General features: G+C 45.5%; 1 protein-coding gene across 1 annotated transcript in view; it reads left to right on the top strand.

Moving 5' to 3' along the window:
- Positions 1-25,867, top strand: part of PPP4C (protein phosphatase 4 catalytic subunit) — a 182,665-nt gene that overhangs the window by 111,671 nt on the left and 45,127 nt on the right. The window contains exon 6 of the mRNA XM_078652391.1: positions 22,433-22,606. Within this exon, the coding sequence (XP_078508517.1) occupies positions 22,433-22,606 (174 nt within the window). The remainder of the gene's footprint in view (positions 1-22,432; positions 22,607-25,867) is intronic.

The raw sequence follows: 25,867 nt of genomic DNA, 5'->3' as shown, positions 1-25,867 counted from the left end.
GTATAGGTCATGAGCTGGAAGTTACCACGCATAGGGGAAACTAAGTGTATGCAAGCAAGAGTAACAGTAAGATAATCACTAAAAGGGGAGAGTCGGACCATACTGTATTTTTTAACAATGGAACCAGGTTATCTGACTCTAGAATATGGTCAATGGTGCTTCCTTTGCCTCTCTCCATATGCAGAACGCGTGAAATGACTAACCGGATCATCCGGCTCCTTATTGATTCCACAGACATGGCTCCCACTAATGATGCATTTACATATATTAAAATCACCCGCCCATAGAAGAGAAACCACATTTGGTTCTTCAATTATTCAACCCAAGAGGATGCGTTTAGATCCTCGATAATTCCCACTGGTTGAGTATCAAAATAATGATAATAAAAATTGATTACAATTATGTTAAACTCTTTAGGATGAGATATCTTCACTAGTTGGAAATGAGGTAAAAAACAGTTCCTTTACTTGAAAATTCCCAGCAGCAGTTGATACAAGGACTAAATATTCCCTTACCAACCCCATCACCACCCCCGCCCCTCCTTCCTCCAGCAGGTCTTCCAGTTGGTGAGGGAACTGCAGGTGAAAAAAAAAAAGATGTGGTCAGAGGCCCATTTCCCCTATTAGCATATGATGTTAAAAGCTTCAATAAAACGTAACCATTCATTGTTGGAAATCTTTTGTCGGATCCGTGCCACATTCCCGGAAAGAATCCACAAACCCCAACGTATATAGATTCCTTCTGATTCAAGGGGAGTTCGTTTGAAATGGTCATAAGTACCTTCCTGTAATAACCATATCCTGCCCTCTGTTGCGTTACAGGTGGTCCTTTTCTTGAAGAGCACCATATTTGGCTCCAATCTAACAGCGCCTTCAATGTCTTATGTTGTACACAACACTAGCCATATCAGATGGCAACCTGTCCGTGACTTCCTTTGTAGTCCAAGATCTGTTATGTGCTTAAAATAGCACCGTTCAGTTCTTTTCAAATCAGAAGGAAGCAATTTCAGTCCCCGAGTTTGCTAACAGAGAGGGAAGTAAACCAGTAGTAAACTAGAAATTCGACAGTCTGAATTACTTTTTATTCACCTCATAAATCCACTATTTCATGCCTGTTTCTTTCGAGAGTGCCAGATGTAGCTTCTTTTCATCAAATGTACATTAGCTCCTTGTTGCTCGAACTATCTTTGTTTCGCTCCAGACTTGTTTATGACTTTTAAGTTTATACACAGGTAGTTCTATACTTCACTGCTTCTCTCAAATTAAAGAGTAGTACTATGAAAGATAATACAACAGAACGGTTTTGGATGCAAATTTCGCCTGAACACCGCTTGTCCCTACTATTTTTCAGAAAAATGCTCACTCTTCTGGGTCAAGCAAAAAAAATTCTACTCTTGGAATTATATAAAACACAGGACTGCCCACAAGTTGGTCCAGTGCCCTGAAGAAGTCCCATGAGAACCGGGACGAAACGCGCAGGCTGTTCCCAACGTGCATTTATCTTTTTATATTACTATATAATTTGAGAAAATAAAGATGAAAAACAATCTTGACAATTGGAGTTTTATGAAAGTAGTATAAGTTTTCCTGCTGTAATTTAACTGGGCTAAAGGAAGGCATTTGCTGTCATTTTGCTTGAACATAAGCGGAATATAACCATTGATTTAATTTGGATTAATTTTGGACTCGGTGCAAGAAAGAAATGTATAGTGCTCCTCAAAATTGTGGAATAGTACTATGAAAGAAGTGCTTGGACGAGACCAGTAGTGACGGCATCATAGTGCTTTTTTCCATGACTTTCAGCCATGCTGAACAGCAGCCGTGTTGTTATACAACATCTCTAAAAGACCTTGACAACTGCAATAGCTTTTGGATTGCCAAGGCTTATATCCTTTGCCAAGGTTTTTTGTTTGTTTCCTTAAGTGCATTGGGGGTGGGGGGGGGAGAGAGATGTGGCCCAGCAGCTTAAGTGGCTGACTCCGGAGCACGGGGCTCGTGGTTCCATCCCCAGTGGCAGCTTGGCTCAGCACCATGTGACTCTGGGCAATAGCTGTCTAATCTCCCCAACGTCCCCCGTCGCCTTAAACCCTTAACACCTTCGACCTCGTCATGAGCCACGGCGCTCCGGTGCTCATGACGAGCTCAGCTCGTCATGGCCCGTGGAACGCTCAGGTGCGGGGAGAATTCCCCTGCTGTGCTGAGCGTTCCACGGGAGTCCATACACCTGTGACTAGCTCAGCTCGTCATGAGCACCGGAGCGCCGTAGCTCATGACGAGCTGAGCTCATCACGAGCATGGGGGTGCTGTGCGCGCCACCCCTCCCCCAGCACAGCGGGGGAAGAACCCCCGCAGCGAAGGGGTTAGAGGGTGATATGGCCATGCTTTACATTTAGGAATTATTTATCAACCAGAGGAGTTAAACTGACTTGTGTCAATGGTTAGATCTATATTTTCACACCCAGGATAAAAGCAGTAAAGTAAATAGGTGCTCCACGGTTCATTTAGCAGAGGAATAAAGGTCTGAAAAGTAGAGGGGAGACACTTCTGATCTATCACAGGCTTTTGCAAGATCAGGCAAAATGACTGAAGGGAGCAGGACTGCTGTAGCAGAACTGAAAATGCACCAGATGCACATTTCAGTTCGTCTGACTGAATGAGGGATGTGTGAAATGTGCTCCTTCCATATCCACACCTGATTCCGTGTAATGACATGGGCAAGATGCAGCTGTGCAAAGCACGTTGTGAATACACCAGAATCAGATTGTCCAAATTCCCTTTGTTAATTTGTGCATACTCAAAATGCACCATTTCTCCTTATCTGTGCTAGTGCAGATCTATGGGAGACAGGGTTTGTGAATCTGACCTTTTGATAACAAGTGGAAGAAAGCGCGGGTTCGAGGCATGTGTGCTGTAGATTTGCAAGTTTTGCATACTCATGCCATCTAGTGTTGAGTCCGGATGTATGCAAGTTGTTTTATCTTCGAAGAAGGCTTTCCAGTCACATAGTAAGGTGACTACCTTCCGGTGATAGAGCGCATGGTCATAGACTCCATTGTTAGATTGTTTTTTCGGGGAGTCTGACTTTTAAAACTTTTAATGCATCGTGTTTATTTGCAGGCCACACATATGCTATGGCAGCTTACCAATTTGGTGACTTCTTGTTTGCCTGAGTATATGCAGACATTTTTACACAGCTTGCTGTAGATTGATTCAATTTGTTCAAGTATATTGTTCTTTGGCCTGGACACCAGGTGCAGGGGCAATTCATGGTCCAATGTGGCAATAACTGTCCTTGCTTGGATGACCGAACAGTCTGATGTTCAGATGATTTGCAGACAAATTTACCATTATCTCCTTTTGATCGAGAACACAGTTTATGGAGAAATAGGTGCAAATTTCCTGGAGCGATTAAAGTAGAGCAGCGCTCTTGGGTTGGTGTTGTCAACTAATAATTTTAGCAGAATGTCAAGAGCTGCAGGTGCCCAAAATGTTCTTAACCACACCAAACAGCCTGTATGTAGCTGCCTCACCTTTTATTTTTCTTGACTCGTGAGGAAGAGGTGAATCCACAAATATACTGTATACAATATAAAATATATTAACACACTTGCACCTCAAACACTCTTTAAAACTATTGGTCATTGGTCTCAAATGTTCATTATTATGCCTGTGAGTAGAAGTTGATGTAGTGGGCTATTTCCTGTTAAAATGTAAGTACAGTGTTCGAAGTGTAGATGCATTTTCCTCTTTTAAAAAAAACTAGGTATTGCAATGAAGGTAGTATCATTTCTAGGCGGGTTAGGTTGCATGGCATCTTGTATCATTCTAATTAGGCTTTATGGGCAAGTGTGAGAAAGTGCCCTCTTTCTTGCATTGGTATGCCTCCACTTTTTGCTGAACTGCTAATGTGCTTTGACTGAGTGTGCCCTGGGCTCCTGCCAACCAGGTACCCAGGGCCTGTGTTCCTTCCCTAACACTGTGTTGAACTTAAAACCCAATTGGCATCTCTGGCCGCCTGTCAGCCCCTAGTAAATGGTACCCAGGGCATGGTGACCAGAGAAGACCCCTAAGGGCTGCAGCACTTATTGTGCCACCCTTAGGGGCCCCGTACCCTGCCATGCCCACAAGACCCACTGCCCTGGCATACCTCAGTCACCCCTCTAGCTGGGTGCCCTATGCCAGTGGTGTGGGCACAGGTTCATGAGCCCTGTGACCCTGCAGTACCCAGGTCCATTCCTGGGCTCTGTAAGTGCAGTACTGCCATTAAGAGTATTTAAGAGTATATGGTGCTGGGAGGTCAACATTACGAGCTCCACAGTACCATGATGGCCCCACTGAAGACTGAGAAGTTTGGTATCACACTTCTCAGCACATTAAACCTGCACTGATGCCAGTGTGAAGTTTAATGTAAAATGCACCAGAGGGCATCTTAGAGATGCCCCCTGAAACCTAAACCTACAACCCACATCTGGACTGAGAGGCTGCCTAGGCTGCCCCACAGCAGACATGTTGCTGGACCCCTGGGTGGAGAGCCCCCCGCTTTCCTGGATCTGCAACAATGCACATCCTGGGCAAGGTGCTAGGTCTCATTCCCCAGGATGGTCAGGGGGAAGCTTCAAAGGCTTGCCGCCTCTGTGAGCTTCTGCAGACCATTTGCAGTACCCAGCAACTGGCCCCCACCGGTTCTGACCCCCACTCTGGCGGGAAGACTGGCAGGAAACCCTACATCAGATAAGGGGGGAGCCTGTGCCATCCCCACCCCCTCAGGTGGGAGAGACGAGGTGAAGCACGACCCCAGACTCCGGCCATCTTGAAGATGTGGAGCCCTGCCCAATCACAGCTAGGCTCCTGCCCCCCTCCCACAGGAGAGGAGCAGACTAGGGGGTGTACCCACCCCAGGACAGGGACCTATTGGTCCCTGCCCTACCTGTAACGCCCCTAAATTCAGTATTTGGGGGCTCCCTTAACCTTCCTTCCTCAGATCCTAATAAGAAAGAAGACCCGCCGTGCAGCTGTCAACAGGACGACACCCACTGACTTGGCCCCAGCCCACCGGCCTGTCGATCCTGGAACCTGCTCCTGCTTAATCCCAGCGACTCCTGCGGACAGCGACCTTGGGACCCCCGGAGGACCTGCCTGCCTTGACCCTCTTGAAGACTGGGACTCCCATAAGCAGAGGCTCTGCTTCAACAACCATACCCCTGGTGCCAGCCAAGAAGCACCAGACCAACCCACGCTGCACCCGCCGAGCCCGACTCTTGCCCGAGTGAACCAAGACCATAAGGACGCCCCCCCGGCGACTGGGACCCGAAGTCCAGTGCCCAAAGACCCTCCTCTACGAACCAAACGACGCCTGCAGCCTTAGAACCAGGGACCCCTCCAACCGCGACCAGCCGGGGGTAAAATTTTCCAACACCCCTGCACCCGGCGCCCTGTGGCCCCCTGTGCCTTCCTTTGGGGTACCTACCTCTTCTCCAAGATCCCAACTTACTTCTCGAAGTGGTGGACGCACCTGAAGAATCACCATCACCGAGTCTGCAGCCTTTGTTCCCTTTTTACCTCTACCATTAAATAACATTGAGCGCCTGACGCCTCAAAAGCACCCTGCACCCAGCCGCCTGAATGCCCCTGGCCGTGCACGCTGTATCCTATCCTACTTCCCCATTTGCCCTGAGCAAGTAACCAGGATCCCAGCTCCCACAGCCGCGTGGCCTGCTAGCCAGCAGCCACCAACCGAAGACCCCCTGCCTCTCATTGGATAACATTGGGCCTAACTACCTCTGCACACGGCTGCCCCTGTGCCGCTGAGGGTGTACCAACTGTACCTACCTTCCTTGACCCCGGGGGACCCCTGGGTCTATGCCCAGAATCTTAACTTCACTGGTCGAATACTCACCTACAAACCGATAACTCACTTTCCTGCCATAGAAGATTTTGAGAGTCAAACCAGTCAATGTTATCCTAAGTGTGAAGTTTTGAAACTCTAAAATATTCCTATAAAATCAACCGAATTCTGAAATACTCACCTGTGATTTATTTAAAGAGTTTTCCATAGCGCTGGCTAGACCCGAAGGTATCCGAGCGCTTTACATAAGGTCCACATGGTTGCACAATTACATCAGTTACAAGTTACCAATGATATCAGTAAAAATATTTAAGGAGCATAGAAGGAAAGGAAAATGGAGTGAGAAGGGTAAGGGGGTAGAGGAGAGAGGGGCACGGTATAGATATAATGGAGAGACGAAGGGAAAGTCTGCCCAAGATCCGGCTGGGTAGGTGACGGCCGAGGTGGAATCCGTAGCCTATCTCCTCTACAGCTATCAGGTAGCTCCACCAGGCATCAGTCAAATTGCTAGGTCTCAACAGAAAAACATTAAAGGGGTAGAGGGCAAGAAGAAGGGAGCGTAGAGGGGGAATCGGGTAGGGTGAAGGGGTAGGAGTTAGATACGATAGAGAGACAAAGTAACATCTGCCCAAAGTCCGGCTGGGTAGGTGACTGCCGAGGTAGATGGATCGTCAAAAGTTACAGGGTGGCTTCCTATCACGTAGCAAGGTGAATGGGTTCCCAGCGATAATGGAAACCTTCCTAAACCTCCAAGAATGTGAGATTCCCTAAACACTGTGGACTCTCTCAGAAGGTTACATGAGACTCCAGGGCAGAAAAGCAGGATCTCTCCCCAACAAGGGGAGAAGGAATACTTTGACATGGGGTGTATTTAAAGGAGGCCAATTAAGGCCTTTCCAATAATGTCAGTCCCAAGCACTGTGGACTCTCTCAGAGGGGAGTCTGAGACTCCGGGGCAAGAATGCTGGATCCCTCCCCAACAAGGGGAGAGGGAGCACTTTGGCAAAGGGCACATTTAAGGAGGCCATAAGGCGCCTACATCCCTAGATTAGCTAACCTAAAAGGTAGAGGGGAAATAGATCAAAATCCATTTAGCCTCCAGGTCTAAAATGAAGGGGCTAGCAGAAAAAGAGCGTGGGCAGAGAAGGAAAACGTGGACACCTTGGGAAAACTGAATGGGCAGGGAAAGGGAAGATGTGGCCTGGGGAGAGAGATTCAGCTGCCATAGTAAGGACAGGCCGGTACAAGCAGGCTCAACAGGGAACAGTCATCGGAGCTGGCAAAAAACCCGGAGGAGTCAGTGTGCAAGCAAGGGTAATGGTAGGAGACCAAATTAAACCGAGAGAGAGAGTAAAGGAAAGAGTTAGTGCAGTACAATACGAACCATAGTATTAAAACATGTAAATAATCGGGTGGGGGACATAACCTGAGAGAATGGGGGGAGCAGAGGTATCAATAACAATTTTAATACAATGTGAATGTCCGTGGGGAGGAGAGAAAAACAATAATAGTTCTGGAGGAGGTCAGTGGGGCAGGTAGTAGGGACCAAGTTGCAAGATGGTGGCGCGAGACCGGAGTGACCATTGGAGATGGACCACAAATGGTGGGGGGCGATGTAGTTCAAAAGTCCAGAGGAATAGTTTCTTCTTACCTCTGGATAAAACCTCGATGTTGTTCCACCCGTTAGACGGGAGGCAAGCCAGGAGGGATGGCAGTGGGAAACCCATTGGTGGCAAAGTCGGGAGGCAGTGGGGGGGGGGGGGGGGGAAATGAGTCTCCTACTAATTCAGATTCATCGGCGGCCAACCTGAGGGCATCGGCAGTGTGGCAATGGAGTTCTCGGTGCGGCGCCGTTGGTGAAGTGACATGGTGTAATAGAGAAGGGTTGAACCAATCTCTCTAATACAGCAGTATCAAACGGCCATGTCTCTGATTGAATATTCTAAGAACTGAGTCACGGGCGCCATCTTAGGGACAGGCAGTGCTATCTTAAAGATCGTCGTGGTGATGAAATTGGCCTTGCAAATAAGTGCTCCTTATAATCATCAGGCACCACATAAGCAATAATCCATGATAGTCAATAGCCAGTTGCAGTACTGGATCTTGTAGCCCAATATTGACCCGAAAAAGTAATCCTAACCGGGTTTACTAGTAAACTGAATTTTCTCCATAGGAATCCATTGTCTGCTTTTCTATGAAATTTCTTGTCTACTTTTGAAAACTTGAAATATTCCTTAAAAATCGTACCAACTACTGAAACGGAATTACTCACCTGCCTTAAGTAGAGATCCCAGTGCTGGACCTAGGAGCCCAGTACTGGATTACAAAAGTAACGAGAAAATACTTTACCTGTAACCTGAATTTTCTCCCATTGGATAACATTGCTAGATTTTCTCTGAAAAGTTTCTAAGTGTGAACTTTTAAAATACCTTTTTATTCCTTAAAAAGCATTGCAATAACCAAAACGTTTTTACTAAACTGTTTTCAGCTTACACCCCAGGACTGAATCTAGGATCCAGTCCTGGAATTACAAAAGTAATCTACAAAGTAATTCACTGGATTTTTGTAGAAAAACCCATTGAGCGCAATGTTAAATTGTGTTTAGAATTGTGTTGCCTACTGCAACCCCTGTACCTATTGTGTTTACTAAGTTATTACCTTTCTGCAAAGCAATTACCTGAGATCACTCCTAATTGAGAAAAGTATATTTTGATACCTGTTGGTTCTAAAAATGAACCACTATATCTTTTTGATATAAAAACAATTGGCCTGCGTTCAGTCCTTGAATGTGTGAAACCTTTTGCTGACTGAGTGTGTACAACAAATGCTTTACACTGTCCTCTGGTACTGCCTTGCTGCTCGACCAAGCTACCACTTTGAGAGTAAGGTCAGCCCTGACTTTAACCTCTGTTATACCTCTGGGGTTGGTGGCCTCTACACCCTGTACCTTACTTTGGTCCAGTATGTTCGAGGCATGTGGGCTGCTAAATTCATATCTTAGCATTAGATCGCCGCCTAGTGTTGGGTCCGGATGATCGCACATTGTTGTCCTGGAAGAGTCTTCGAAGTATCCTGAGATAGGTGGCTCCTCCCCTGGACTACAGTGCGCATGGGCATCGGCTCCATCCCCAGATTGTTTTTTTCCGCCATTGGGTTCGGATGTGGTCCCGACTTCTCTTTGTCGGAACCGAGAAAAACTAACTTTTTCAGGCCAAAAGGCCTTATATTTTCTAGCGTCGGTATTGTTCGCGCACGGTCTCGGGTTCTTCCAACTCTTGAAGTCGGATTCAACGGAGTCTACACTCTTCGAACATCGAGGCCTTCTCATCGCGACACGACTACAACTTTCCAGCATGGAGCGGAGTCCGTTTAATGTGACAAAAAACAACCTAGGCAACTAAAGATATGGAGGACAATGATTAATGTGAAGGGACACAAGCTGGCAATTATTCTGAAAGTACAATTTTATTCTCCAATTTAAAAACACAATAAACAGTGACAAAGAACAAATTTAAAAATATGTTAAGCAAGAAATTGTAATACAATGAAAATTTCATAAATCTGACATAGTGCATAAAATTAATTTATACAATGACTAATACATAATAAAAAACAAAAAGAGACAAAATATAATCAAATATTAAGAAATGAGTGGCCTAATGGTTCTCTACGCGCGTTTCGGCGACCAGCGCCTTCTTCTGGAGTTGCCACGTGATATTCTAAAAATAAAAAAAGTTATACAAAAAATACAATTATTTACAACTAATGATATGACAAGTTAAAAACAACTGTACTTATCATCAACAATACAGCCATAGTGTGAACCCTTTCATTTTACTAAATAACTAAATAACATAGTGCATTTAGTAGACCTATTTTGCCTTTGTTCATTTCCCTACTCATTCAGTTCCTTTCGGTGGAATAATGGTTAGTTATAAGGGTATTTACTATTCTCTATTATACATGCAAGGTGGTTACAGGAAGTTAACAGCCTAATTCTGTATTTCCTAAGACATATCAGTCATTATGGTTAGAACAGATAAATAAATACTTACACGTAATTGTGCACTGCGATTAATACGGTGCGGCTGATGTGACGTATCGTATTGTTGTCTTTATAAAACTTCAAGGCAGTCTTTGATAAAGCTTAGAAGAGATTTCAAAAATTATAATTAATTCTCTTCAAATGGGCACATATTTCTTTTAGAGGCTTTAGAAAGTCACACCTTACCATGATTATTTATTTAAAACTATGGATTAGAGAATTGGACCCATCAGGCTCATATTTTAACTTGCCTATTGGAGAGATTAAAGATAGACAAGGCATATATCTATGTCAATACGTATTAGGGGTATAGTCAACCTAACTTACCCTCAATTTATGCGTCAAAGTACATTTATTTTTTCTTTTTCCAAAAGGATGTAGTTGGTGGCGTTTTAATGACGCTGAGTGATGGCTCCCGAATGTAGTTTAGATCAAATATAGTATATTGAAGGACCTCCCTACCTAAAAGAGGGGATATTAGAGATAACTATGAGACAAACCTGTATTTGAGACAGGAATGCATTAAGGTCATGCAATATTTCAAAGTTGGACTTACTCGACATTCGACGACAGGGCTCCTTCACTCATTTGGAGAGATATGCAGACATGCAGACTGGCGTCTTGGTTTATATTCAATAAAATATTTTAAAAGATCTCCCTGCCTAGGAAAATAACAGACAAATTTTCGAGTTAAGATATACTGTTACGTTCTGGCGGTCAATTCACTATGAGGCCAAACAGGGAAGAATCAGGCGAGTCCATTGTAACTTACCCAGCAAAAGCCAGCAGAGCTCCTTAAATCCTTTAAAAAGATGCGACAAATTCGCGTTTTGTTCAGAGCGATGGATGACTCTTGACAAGTGCACACATTGGTGACTGATTTTATATCTATAAGAGAGATTCCTGCCTGTAAACAAATATACATATAAGATAGGACTTATTTTTATTCCCTATTGATGTTTTAAGTTAAGGGGCAAGGCGGGTCAAATTTGACTTACCCAGTGATAAGGAGCAGGCTCTTTTATTCACTCGCACTGCAAGGATTCGCGTTTTGATAGGATGACGTATCGTCAATAGTAAATGTTTTAAAAGATCTCCCTGCCTATAGGGAAACACACAGAGGATGGTTTTAGGAAAAAAAAGGATATATTCTTATTCTTTTAGAGTTAAGTTAATCAATGGCCAGGGACGATCTGTCAAGACTTACCCGAGGATAAACGGCAGGGCTCCTTGATTCCCTCGAGATACTGCGCAGGTTACGTCCTGTGTCTCGACCGGTGGAGATGGTAGATGAGGTTTCTCCGTGGGTCTCTCGCTTTTATATTGGTATTTTTAATTCAAATCACCTTCAGCTGGAGGGATGTTTGTTTTGCGAGAGGGAGAAGTAGGACTACCATTGCTAAAAGGCTAGAGATAGATGACGGACTAACTAATTTCTGTTGTTTTAGAACGATCCATGGCATCCATTACTAAAAGGTGCACGGATCGCGACTGAAGATAATTAATGTACTGACTAGCTTATATTGTGTGTCCCAATCTTTCGCAATAATGCGCTATTGTCTAAATTTATGCCAAATGGGCTGATCCCTGCTAGAAAATGCAGTAGGACTGATATAAGGGGAATTGAAAAATGGTATTATTTGACACAAGAGAGAGAAGTGGGACTACCGCCACTGAAAGGCTAAAAATAGAGGACGGACTAGCTCACTTCTGTTGTTTCGATTGATCCATGGCGTCCATTACTAAGAGGTGCAAGGATCGCGACTGAACTTAATTAATGGACTAGCTAACTTTTGTTGTGGATCCTGATCTTTCGTGGCACTATTATCTGAGTTTTTACCCCATGGATTGGTCCGTGGTATAAAATGGAGAGGGACTAATAAAAAGAGAATGGTATTGTTTAACACAAAGTTGTTGGTGTGTTTACAATTGTTGGTCAAAGATATATATTTCTAGTGATTCAGACTTCATTTCCAATTTAGGATTGAACTCTGAAGCAACTAGAAGGCCAAAAAGGGGGAGGAGGGGGAAAAAACAGCCATTGCACAGACATAATTGTTTCTATTTATATACAAAAAGTGTCTGTTCTGTCTACAATATTTGCCCCTTTCGTTGAGTTAGTTGAAATGAGCAACAATCTAATTGTCAAAACTTTCATTTCTGGCAAGCGAACTAGACTTTCCTGATGGTGACAATAAAGATGGGTGGTCAATGTATTAATGAATGGCATGTTCCCATGGGATTTCGCTGTTCAATCCCTGACTGAAACAGTTAAAAACAAAAATCCAAAAGACTTCTCTCTTTTTCCTGATTGCAGTGCCGCCATTGGAATCCGGGGTATGTATCTTCTCTAAGATTCTCCACTTGAAGTCTTCTACACTATGTCCTTTTTCTAGGAAATGTTTCACCATCGGTGAAGTAATCCTTTTTGTTCTTATGGCGGAACGATGCTCATTAAGACGGGTTTGAATCATCCGTGACGTTTCCCCTACATATCCTAAGAGGCAAGGACATTGCAGAAAGTATATCACATTGGTTGTTCTGCAATTCCACATTTCTTTGGCTTTTGTTGTATGGCCATTGTGGGTGAATTCCTCTCCTCTTAGGATATTATTACAGGATGTGCATGAGGAGCAAGGAAAGGTTCCTCTCACAGGATTGTTGTTTAGAATTGATCGTTGTGTCCAATTCTCTTCAACTGGGGTAGATTTGAAACGAGAATGGACTATATATTCTTTGATATTTTTATTTCTTTTATGGGCAAAAAGGGGTTTGGCCAATTTCTGTTCATTTGGGCAGTTGCTGTTTAAAATATGCCAGTTGGAATTGATTACGTGCTTCACTTTCGCATTGACCGTCGAGTGTTTGGTTATACACACTATTTGGTCCTTTTGTTTCGTTGACTTCGTTCTTAACAGACAATCACGGTCGTAGAACCGAGCTCTTTTGTAGGAGTGCCTCACTAGTCGGTGAGGGTACCCTCTTTCTATGAATTTTGATCTCATTATCATAGCTTGTCGGTCAAAATCTGCCAGATTCGTACAATTACGTCTGACCCTTAAGAACTGGGAGAACGGGATACTGTCTTTCTGTGTTGATGGATGGAAACTCTGGTAATGGAGCAACGTATTTCTGGCTGTCGGTTTTACATGTAGGTCAGGACGTAACCTGCGCAGTATCTCGAGGGAATCAAGGAGCCCTGCCGTTTATCCTCGGGTAAGTCTTGACAGATCGTCCCTGGCCATTGATTAACTTAACTCTAAAAGAATAAGAATATATCCTTTTTTTTCCTAAAACCATCCTCTGTGTGTTTCCCTATAGGCAGGGAGATCTTTTAAAACATTTACTATTGACGATACGTCATCCTATCAAAACGCGAATCCTTGCAGTGCGAGTGAATAAAAGAGCCTGCTCCTTATCACTGGGTAAGTCAAATTTGACCCGCCTTGCCCCTTAACTTAAAACATCAATAGGGAATAAAAATAAGTCCTATCTTATATGTATATTTGTTTACAGGCAGGAATCTCTCTTATAGATATAAAATCAGTCACCAATGTGTGCACTTGTCAAGAGTCATCCATCGCTCTGAACAAAACGCGAATTTGTCGCATCTTTTTAAAGGATTTAAGGAGCTCTGCTGGCTTTTGCTGGGTAAGTTACAATGGACTCGCCTGATTCTTCCCTGTTTGGCCTCATAGTGAATTGACCGCCAGAACGTAACAGTATATCTTAACTCGAAAATTTGTCTGTTATTTTCCTAGGCAGGGAGATCTTTTAAAATATTTTATTGAATATAAACCAAGACGCCAGTCTGCATGTCTGCATATCTCTCCAAATGAGTGAAGGAGCCCTGTCGTCGAATGTCGAGTAAGTCCAACTTTGAAATATTGCATGACCTTAATGCATTCCTGTCTCAAATACAGGTTTGTCTCATAGTTATCTCTAATATCCCCTCTTTTAGGTAGGGAGGTCCTTCAATATACTATATTTGATCTAAACTACATTCGGGAGCCATCACTCAGCGTCATTAAAACGCCACCAACTACATCCTTTTGGAAAAAGAAAAAATAAATGTACTTTGACGCATAAATTGAGGGTAAGTTAGGTTGACTATACCCCTAATACGTATTGACATAGATATATGCCTTGTCTATCTTTAATCTCTCCAATAGGCAAGTTAAAATATGAGCCTGATGGGTCCAATTCTCTAATCCATAGTTTTAAATAAATAATCATGGTAAGGTGTGACTTTCTAAAGCCTCTAAAAGAAATATGTGCCCATTTGAAGAGAATTAATTATAATTTTTGAAATCTCTTCTAAGCTTTATCAAAGACTGCCTTGAAGTTTTATAAAGACAACAATACGATACGTCACATCAGCCGCACCGTATTAATCGCAGTGCACAATTACGTGTAAGTATTTATTTATCTGTTCTAACCATAATGACTGATATGTCTTAGGAAATACAGAATTAGGCTGTTAACTTCCTGTAACCACCTTGCATGTATAATAGAGAATAGTAAATACCCTTATAACTAACCATTATTCCACCGAAAGGAACTGAATGAGTAGGGAAATGAACAAAGGCAAAATAGGTCTACTAAATGCACTATGTTATTTAGTTATTTAGTAAAATGAAAGGGTTCACACTATGGCTGTATTGTTGATGATAAGTACAGTTGTTTTTAACTTGTCATATCATTAGTTGTAAATAATTGTATTTTTTGTATAACTTTTTTTATTTTTAGAATATCACGTGGCAACTCCAGAAGAAGGCGCTGGTCGCCGAAACGCGCGTAGAGAACCATTAGGCCACTCATTTCTTAATATTTGATTATATTTTGTCTCTTTTTGTTTTTTATTATGTATTAGTCATTGTATAAATTAATTTTATGCACTATGTCAGATTTATGAAATTTTCATTGTATTACAATTTCTTGCTTAACATATTTTTAAATTTGTTCTTTGTCACTGTTTATTGTGTTTTTAAATTGGAGAATAAAATTGTACTTTCAGAATAATTGCCAGCTTGTGTCCCTTCACATTAATCATTGTCCTCCATATCTTTAGTTGCCTAGGTTGTTTTTTGTCACATGAGATTTTTACCCTGACCTAGGAACTACATTATCTATGTCTTCAGGGGGTCCTTGTTAAATATACGTTGCGGAGTCCGTTTAATACTGTCCGCTCTGTGGGTCCAAGTACCCACATATAGACCTCCACCCGGTCTGTAACAAATGCCTTTCACCGGACCATGACGACGGCAAGTGTAAGGCTTGCGCTCAATTCAGGTCGAAAAAGACTCTCAAGCTTCGGCGCGCGGTGCGCCTGGAGGCCAGACAAGCGGCCCCCGATCCAGAAAACATCTTCGGCGACCAGGAAGAAGATGAACAGGGTCATCTTCTCCAAATCTCCCCACCCGAAACGGAGGTCGAGGCGGATCCGGAGGACGACGACGGAGTCGCGGGTCAAGACCTTCAATACGTCGACGAGGTAGGGGACGTCGAAGAGATTTATGGGGCCGCGGCAGATAGCTCTGGAGACGAGCTATGCCCCGAAGGTTTCGAAGATCAAGATCGGGTCACGGGATCGCCAAGTGGCCTTACCCAAGACCCAGTGCCGCAAGCCACGGCCCCGCCATCAGGCCCGGCCACGGACGTACTTGCTGGGCAAGCCGGATCGAAACCGAAACCTGCGGTGTCGACTACACCTAAAATGGCCGACCCGAAAACGAAACCGAAACTTATGGACTCGAGCGTCCCTAAAATGGCGGCCGGCCCACAGAAACATACTGCACCCGCTGCCGCATCGGCTCCGTCGGGCTCCGGTCCGCAGAAGCCGAAGAAGTCGATCGATTCCGCTGGAACGAAATCGGCGCAGGAGGAGGGATCCTCTAAAAAGGGTGGTCGGCACGGATCAACCGCTGCGACACCGTCCAAGCACGCCAAGGCCGGCAGTGTAGTGGATACGGAACCGACTCAAGCGCACGGATCCACTGCTGGCACGTCTGCGCATCGGTCCAAGGACTCTGGGTCGGCGTCAACGGCATCGGCGCCCAAACCTCTGAAGGGCCACCATCACGTCGGATCCGAGGGGAAGGTCAAGACGTCCTCGTCAGCGCCAAAAGCCACTGTGGATGAAGCGTCTCCCATCGCCGCTTCGCTGCAGAGAATCAGGGAAAAGGCCGCTGCTACGTCGGCTCCGTTACCGTCGCCTCAGACGCCGAAGGATGCTCCGGCCAAGCCTAAAAGCAAGCTTCTCTTCCTTCTGCCGCCGAAAGAGGCTCCGAAGGCTTTTTCTACAAAATCGACGCCAAAGAAGGTGGATTCTTCTACGGCAGGGGTACCTTCAAGTCGAGAACTCTGATCCGAGGACGATTCTGAGCACTTCATCGACGACAATATACAAAAGAAGGATCACATCAGAGCCTCTAGACTCCTATGTTATCCCACTAAAGAAGAAAAAAGTTCCTCTGGACGCTTCTAACCTCATAGAGCCTATCCAGCCTCCTCCAAGAAGAAGCCCTACTCCCTCACCAGACCATTCTGATGGTGAGGGTTACAATGAGGAGGACCAATACACTTTCCCAGTAAATGAACCAGATGCACACACAGATGCATATGATGACATTGGTGACCAAGGCACCCAAGGTGTGGGGCAAGACCCACAGCCTTTCAGTGCACGTGCATCCCCAACAGAGGATTCTGCAGGTTTTCATGCACTCATCGAGAGGGCAGCTGCTAATCATGATGTAGACATGCATGCTGACCCGGTGGAAGAGGATTTTCTCTTTGACACTTTTTCAGTCTCTGAAAGAACTGTGAAAACGCTGCCTATGCTCAAGGGAGTCCTCAAGCATGCAGCTGACATCTTTAAAGAACCTACCAGGGCGAGAGTGGTCAATCCACGTATTGAAAAGAAGTACAGGCCAGCACCTGCAGACCCTGCATACATTCGGGGACAGTTGCCTCTGGACTCTCTTGTGGTCGCAAATGCCAGAAAACGGGCCAACTCCCAGACAACGGGTGAAGCTCCTCCCCCTGACAAGGAGTCCAAAGTGCTGGAGGCAGGGGGCAAGAGAGTGGCGGCACAGGCTGCCAACTTTTGGCGTATTTCAAATACACAAGCACTCTTAGCACGTTACGATAGGGCGCATTACGACACCCTTGAGCAAATAGTACAACACCTGCCTCCACAGTTTCAAGAGGGCACCAAACTGCTTATAGAGGAAGGTAAACTGATCTCCAACGCAGCCATCAAGTGTGCACTTGACGCCGCAGACACAGCAGCTAGGGCTATCAACACTAGCGTCATGCTGAGACGACAAGCTTGGCTCCGCATATCTGGGTTTAAACCCGATATTCAGACAACAATACTTAATCAGCCAGTCAATCCTGATAGACTGTTTGGTCCAGATGTTGACACCACCCTCGAAAAGATAAAGAAGGACACAGAAACTGCTGAGTCCATGGGGGCCCTGCAGTCACAACAGTTTCGTGGCAATAATTTTCGTCGCTCAGGTGCACGTGGAGTCACCAGAGGACAAATGGGTCAACAATCTCAATTCTCAAGGGGAGGAGCACAATCCTCGTTCGCGAAACAGAACAAGGGAGGTTACAGAAATAACAGCAACAGAGGACGCGGCAGAGGAAACAACAACTCCCGCTCCTCTACCCCTAGCAAACAGTGACTCTCTGTCACTGCCCCCCGACCACTTAACACCTGTCGGGGGGAGACTGCAGCAGTTCCTGCCCGTCTGGAGAAACATCACCACAGACAGGTGGGTGCGACAGCTAATCCAGTATGGTTATTGCCTGGAGTTGAAATCCACTCCACCCAACATCCCACCAAGGCAAAGGCCTATGTCCGCAGAGCACTTGCACTTATTGCAGCAGGAAGTAGTGGCAATGCTGCAAAAAGGCGCAATCGAGCTTGTGCCAGTGGGAGAGGAAGGCACGGGGGTATACTCCCTGTACTTCCTTATTCCAAAGGACGGATCTCTCAGACCCATTCTAGATCTACGTCCCCTCAACCAGTACATACTATCAGTACATTTCCACATGCTTACACTGCAACAGATTCTTCCCTTGTTAAACCAAGGGGACTTCTTGGCAACCTTAGATCTCAAGGATGCTTATTTCCACATTCCACTACACCCGTCCCACAGGAAATACCTCCGGTTCACTATCCATGGCAGGCATTACCAGTTCAAGGTCCTACCCTTCGGAGTCACCACAGCCCCAAGGGTGTTTACCAAGTGTCTGGCGACAGTAGCAGCGCACCTCAGGAGGCAGAACATCCATGTCTACCCCTACCTGGACGACTGGCTCGTTCAAGCCAAGTCGGAACGACAGTGCGCCGCGGACATGTCGACCACCATTCACCTCCTTCACAATCTAGGTTTCTCGTTGAACTACCCAAAGTCGCATCTTCAGCCGGCACATGTCCGGCAGTTTCTAGGTGCAACGATCAATACCCTGACGGCCATTGCTCAACCAAACCAAGTCAGGATAGACAACATGCAGTCTCTAATCCAAAAGTTCAGACCACAACACTCGCTTCCAGCGAGAGTGTTCATGCAGTTGATCGGCATGATGGCCTCCTGCATCTTCATAGTCCCTCACGCACGGTTACATATGCGCCCGCTCCAGGAGTGCTTAGCAAATCAGTGGACACAGGCTCAGGGACAATTGACAGACCTAGTGTTGGTTACCAGTCGGGCATACGACTCTCTGCATTGGTGGACTCCACACAACCTTTGCAAGGGCCGACTGTTCCAGGAGCCAGTGCCACAGATTATCCTGACAACGGACGCGTCTCTCCAGGGATGGGGAGCTCATCTGCTCACTTACACAGTGCAGGGACTATGGACGACGCAACAGAGGATGCACATCAATTATCTGGAACTGATGGCAATCTTCATGGCGATCAAGTCCTTCATTGTACATCTGTGCAACAAGGTAGTGTTAGTCCGGACGGACAACATGACCGCGATGTACTACATTCAAAAGCAGGGAGGCACCCACTCGCCACAGCTGTCTCATCTGGCTCAGAGCATGTGGAAGTGGGCCATTCAGAGGAACATTTTCCTCATGGCAGAACACCTCCCGGGAAAGGACAATCAGATGGCGGATCTGCTCAGCAGATACAGCCATGAAATGCACGAGTGGGAGTTACACCCATCTGTACTCCACCCGTACTTCCAGCAGTGGGGTCATCCGGAGATAGACCTGTTTGCTACAAAAGAAAACGCAAAATGCCAACACTTTGCCGCCAGGTTCCCTCACCCACAGTCGCAGGGGAATGCGATATGGATGAACTGGTCAGGCAAATTTGCGTACGCTTTTCCGCCAGCCCCTCTGATACCGCTGGTGGCAAGAAAGCTATGGCAGCACGCGATGACTCATCCTAGTTGCTCCAACGTGGGCGCGCCAAGCATGGTACACCACGTTCCTCGAACTCTCAGTGGTGCCGCATCAAAGACTGCGCCTCACGCCCAGACTTTTGACGCAGAACCATGGAGAAATTCAGCATCCAGATCCGCAACAGCTCAACCTGGCGATCTGGCTCCTGAAGTCCTAGAGTTTGGATACCTTAACCTACCTCCGGAATGCATGGACATCATCAAGGAGGCAAGGAAGCCAACTACCAGAGCATGCTATGCTGCGAAATGGAAGCGTTTTGTCATTTACTGTACAGCCAATGACATCAACCCGCTAGATGCATCTATCCCTGACATCATTTGCTATCTGTTGCATCTTTACAAGTGCAATCTAGCGTACACTTCCATTCGGATACATTTATCCGCCATAGCGGCTTATCTTCAGAACAGGCAGCATCTCTCTGTCTTCAGAGTGCCTGCCATTAAAGCTTTCCTTGAAGGTCTGAAACGAGTCATTCCCCCAAGAACACCACCAGCTCCGGTGTGGAACCTCAATGTGGTCCTCACCAGACTGATGGGACCACCTTTTGAGCCACTGCACTCGTGTGAACTCCAGTTCCTAACGTGGAAAGTAGCTTTCCTAATAGCTATTACGTCACTGAGGCGTGTTAGTGAGCTACAAGCGCTCACAATCCAAGAGCCTTTCATTCAGATTCATCCAAATAGGGTAGTGCTACGCACTAACCCCAAATTCCTTCCAAAGGTGGTGTCACAGTTTCATCTCAACCAAACTATTGACTTGCCGGCATTCTTTCAAAACCCACAAACGGTGGCGGAAAGAATGCTCCATACCTTAGATGTACGGAGGGCGTTGATGTACTACATAGACAGGACACAACCCTTTAGAAAGACAAAACAACTTTTTGTTGCCTTCGCACCACAACACAAAGGCAACCCTATTTCCAAAGCAGGAATAGCCAGGTGGATTGTTAAGTGCATCCAAATATGTTATCAAAAGGCCAAGCGCACTCTAACGATACCCCCAAGGGCGCACTCCACACGCAAATTGGGGGCATCCATGGCTTTCCTAGGGAACATTCCTTTAGAGGACATTTGCAGAGCGGCCACGTGGGTTACACCACATACCTTTACAAAACACTACTGTGTTGATGTGCATTCCAAGCAGCAAGCTGCTGTTGGACAGGCTGTTCTCAAGACACTCTTTCAGGTTTCTGCAGCTGGCACGGGCAACCGCCGCTGATGGAGGGACTGCTATGTATTCTATGCTAAGATATGAATTTAGCAGCCCACATGCCTCGAACTGAATATGCTACTTACCAGTATGCATCTGTTCTTGGCATGTAGGGCTGCTAACATTCATATCGCCCACCCTCCTCCCCGGTGCCTGTTGCAGCTGCAGATATACTATTGTATTCAGTCATTAGCATGGACATCCTTTACACTTTTCACTCCATCTTCTGCCACAATGGCGAAAAACAATCTGGGGATGGAGCCGATGCCCATGCGCACTGTAGTCCAGGGGAGGAGCCACCTATCTCAGGATACTTCGAAGACTCTTCCAGGACAACAATGTGCGATCATCCGGACCCAACACTAGGCGGCGATCTAATGCTAAGATATGAATGTTAGCAGCCCTACATGCCAAGAACAGATGCATACTGGTAAGTAGCATATTCAATATAGAGCCACTTTCTCACAGCAAGCAAGAAATTTGCCTCTTCCATGCTTTCAGATATGTCTTTATTTATATAAAGTTTTGTATAGCACGAACAAGACCCCGAAGGTTATCAGAGCGCTTCACAGTAGAGGTGAGGCAACACAGTAAGGGGACGTTGAAGAGAGGGTAAGGCAGGCTAGCATGGTGAGCTGAACAAAATTGTACATAGATGCGAGCAAAACGCTACATAATAAGGTAGGCAGAGAACATTGACATTACAAGTGTAAGGAGAGAAAAAGGAAAAAAAACATTTTGCAAACAGACAGGCCATTAGCCAATTAAGGCAGGAACTTGTTCATTAGGATTGATTTTACTTCATGTTTGAACGCCGCCATGGAGGGGATTCTGCAAATTTCAGGTGGGAGAGAGTTCCAGATCTTGGGAGCTGCGCCAGATAAGGCTGAGTCTCGTTTTCTTTTTGCGAAAAGTCAGAGGTTTCAGAAGTAAAGAGTTTGCATTTCTGGAAGGTCTGCCCCCTCCTGATAGATCCAGTTTTTGAGCCAGGCATCCAGGGGTGTTAGATTGTAGGGCTTTGTGCGTCAAACAAGCAATCTTAAAATGAATTCTTGCTTCGTAGGGTAACCATTTTAGAGATCTTAAGGCTGGGGAAATGTGCTCATTTCGTTTAGTCAGTGATCAGTCTGGTCACTGCATTCAATAGGCCCTGAGTGGGGTCAAGGCATATTTGGGGAGGCCACAGAGTGTTGCACTCCCATAGTCTAGCCTCGGTAAAACAAGTGCTTGTACCACCTGCTTGAACTCCTCTTGAGGGAGGAATGGTTTCAGGTTTCTAAGAATCCTTATTTGGTGATTCGCACCCTTGCACATCTTACAAATATATTTTTCTTCATGTTCAAGTGCGGGTTTAGAGTGATTCCAAGAGATTCAGCTGAGTCGATGATAACCGGGGAGCAGTTAAAAGTTGAGGTGTTTCATCCAGAGGAATCTTGAGGGTGTGCTTGGGAGGGGAGATGAGAAGGAATTCTGTTTTCGTCAATGAGGAGTTGAGTGAGATGAAGTCTTCAGAGGAGTTGATTTTCAGATATAGTTGCGTGTCATCCACATACATATGAAAAAGAATGTTGATGGATGTTCCTCCACAGCAGTTACAATGAGTCAGGCAGAGTAACCGGGGCTCTTTCCTAGACACTATTTTATACTGATTTATTTATATACTTCACCTCTAAACGCCCTCATTTACAGGATCACCCGCCTTCCTCTTATATACCTAATCCCCCTCTGTGGTGGTATATATATTGTGCTTCCTCCTCCTTTTTTTTTTTTTTTTTCTTTTTGCATTTTACTTTTGGTCCTCTATTTGAATTCAGAATTTTGACCCAAATTACCAACATTCCTTATTATACCCCTTCCCTTTTCTTAAGATGTAACATTTTATGTGTCCGTTTCTCCACTTTTCTTCAGGTGCGATACCCAGACCGTATTACTCTGATTCGGGGGAACCACGAGAGCCGACAGATTACCCAGGTCTATGGCTTTTATGACGAATGCCTGCGCAAGTATGGCTCAGTCACAGTATGGCGGTACTGCACCGAAATCTTTGACTACCTCAGCCTGTCTGCCATCATCGATGGAAAGGTAAGCAGTGATGGTATACATCTGTCTGACTGCAGAATAGGCTCCTCTTTAGAGGGGCCACTGTCATTTAATTGAACAGAGCAGTGCATTTTGTGTGGAGGACTCAGTAACAAATGGAACCTCTGAGTCGCATTCTTGCACAGTAGGGGCAGGGCAGTAATCATTTAATTCATATATGTGCTAGAAGAGAGCAGCACACATGAAAATATTGCGTCAATCTCCCAGTGAGACTGAATTGTGTAGAAAAGGTATAATGCAGGGTCCCCTTGTCACACAGTGAGCAGTCCATGCATAGTTTCAGTTTGATTTGAATAATATTTAACAAGAGAAGCTTACAACTGCCTGCCCGAAATATCTGATCTTAGCTACAAGGCAGCCGCAGAGTAAGTGTGGGTAGGTAGTGTGCAAAGCAACATTACTATCCTGCCATAGGAAATGCAAAAACGTGCACAGTCTACTTTATACCTAGTTTAAGTAGATAATAATGTATTATGAAAAATACATACGGACACAAAAAGGTAATGAATGTTGGTCAAAGGAGACCAGTAGAGCATAAATGGTCTGACCATAAAAAGTCATGTGAGACTTGGACAGGATAAATTGTCAATAGGTTTTTAGGTCTTGCGCTTGTGTCCCAGTGCGCAGCATTGCTCTCGCAGCGAGAGACCTCTTGTACAGAGTTTCAAAACAGACCTAGGAATCTCACACACTTGTGCGTGTGCTTTTCCTATTGGCCCACGCTATTGGCCTTTGCGTGCGTCTTTTTATCAAAGACAGCACGCAATTGGCCGAAGACGGGCGCATTGCTCCACCCATGGCCTATTGGTGTCTATTACGTGCACTGCTGCCATGTGGTTTCAATTATCGTGCCCAGACACGGGCGCGACAATTGAAATAACATGTCTCGCTGTGGCGCGTGTGTGTGCACCACTTGCGGGATTGTTTTTTTTTTTTTTTTTGATCCATTTCACAGGGAAGCAACTAAATGAAGGAAAGAGTTTGGGAACTGTTTCTTCAAGTCACGTTGCTTTTTTTTTTTAATGGCGACCTGCACTAGCTACCTGGGTGTAGCATTAACAATGTGTTGCTGTTCGGGAAGATGAAATGTGAAAATGAGAGGCTTTCGGCGGTGATCCCATCACATACATGCACTTCTGACCCTCGTGCGTTAAAGAATGGTGTTTGTCGATATGCTCTAGCGATCAGAGGAGCCCATGGGAACCGATAAGTGGTTAGCTCTGAAAAATCGTAACATTGTAGCCGAAGACTTCTACTCTGTCGTCTGGGATGTTGGCTCAAGAGGCCAATGGTGTTAACAGTCACTTAAAGACCGACACTGTAACAGTCCCAATCAGTTGGCTGGCAGCTCAAGAACTTCAGTGCAGAATGTTCTCCTTAGTATTGTTTAATTGATGAGAGACCAATATGACGTACAGCGAAATAAACACATGACAACCTGCCAAGAGAAAACAGTCAAGAACACGTGTTATGTTTAGCAGAACATTTCTGCGGGCACGACCAAATGTGCTCGCGTCTGATCATTTATATAGTGCTTAATGGAGATTTACTGCTACACGCACTCATGTGTTGGCTGTTAGGACCCAACTCTGAGGCTTCCAGTACCTACACTATGGCTTTGCCACTCTCGACGTGGACCAGATCACGGGCTGTGCTGCAATGGCGTATGCCCTTCCAGGGCCAGTGGGCACGAGTCGGGCAACCAAGGGCCTATGCCGTGGCTGCCGTTAGCCGGCACCAGGAGGCTTTAGTCCTTCGATGACCCCTGCTGAGATGGCCTGGCCGCGCGCAGGTGATATTTCTTAGAGGTGTGGGTAGAAAAATAGCACCAGAGAACAAGCTGGAGAAAGCCGGCAGCAGGCACCTTACCTAGCGCTAACATCAATGTACTTATTTGTTTGATGAACTAGGTTCTCAGCTTTCAAAGAAATAAGCATATCTGGTACATTTTGCAACAAGGTAGACTAAACTCTTAAATCCTGTCAATGCACTAGGGTAGCAAAAGTTTTCATTAGCCAGTTCTTTACAGTCAGCGGATCATTACAATTAAATCTTCGTAATAGATTTTAAGGGAAGAAAGCAATCTTTACAGTGCGCTTTTAACATGGCCACTCAACTTACTGATGTTATGCTTTCACCAAGTACTTACTTCCCACCACCTCCTCCAAAACATTAGGCAGACAAACGCCATTAGAAGGACTAGGAAATAAACTTTTTTCAGAAGTAACAGATAGCAATACACAGAGCTGCAGTAACGGTCCCAGGCACAGGCAGAACATTTCCTATGTCAGTAAACACAGCTATCAGACGAGTGCCAAGAAGCTGCGTCCTCTGCATACTTCGCTATATAAATTGTCACAACTCACCTCTGCAGGAAAGACTGGGAAAGAAGCACTGGAGAAGGTGCATCCGCCAGCTCTCAACAAAAACAACCAGCGAACGAGTCTCCACAATTTTCTATAACCACTCTGTCTTCCGCAACGACCCGCAGACTGGAAGGAAGATTACCCTTACTATTGCAGAGCTCCACCGCCTGCCCAGCAGTGGTGGAAACTTGAATAAGTACGAAAACTGACAGTAAAACGTACTTCTCAGTCAAGACTACACAGTCGTCCGGGGGCCATAGCGTTGAGCGGCACGGGGTGATTGTGGTGACTGGGCCACTGGCACAGGTCTGCGTGAGGTTACATCCGGATTATGGTCAGGCCCCACCTCTGGTGTTTAATCGGCAGAGTGTGGGCTGGAAGACAGCCTCTCGCTCTGCGTGCGGGAATTAATTAATGCAGCCAGGCGGTTGAGGCCGCAAATGTAACATAGCAGCACTGCAGCCAGCCGTCTCAACGACTCACTCACTCAGCCAGAGCTGAGGATCACTAGAATTTAACTGTTTATGAGCCAAACTGCCAGAGCTTCTTGCGACAAGTCTGGAGCAGCAGAGCCGGCGCGCTAGCACCAGCCAGTTTCAGTGGCATTAATATGCGTGACAAAGCATTTTGCAGTGCGGTGATGCGGAACACCACACTGAAATGAGTTAGTGTCACACGTAATGCGTGATACTTGGCAGGACTGGAATGTTTTTTGTGCTGATAGTTTGTCAGAGGTTGGCTGAGGCGTGAAACAGCTGATCAACGTTGGCTTGTGAGGTCATGAGCTCTCATCCTCCTCACGCCGTGGCGAGATTGGACCGGAGATTCATTTGTGTACATCAGTTTAATGGGTGATGTGTTATAAGTTGATGGCACA

The sequence above is a fragment of the Lissotriton helveticus genome, chromosome 7 (assembly GCF_964261635.1).
Source record: "Lissotriton helveticus chromosome 7, aLisHel1.1, whole genome shotgun sequence".
In the NCBI taxonomy this organism is placed as follows: domain Eukaryota; kingdom Metazoa; phylum Chordata; class Amphibia; order Caudata; family Salamandridae; genus Lissotriton; species Lissotriton helveticus.
This window is presented reverse-complemented; position numbering and strand designations above follow the sequence as displayed.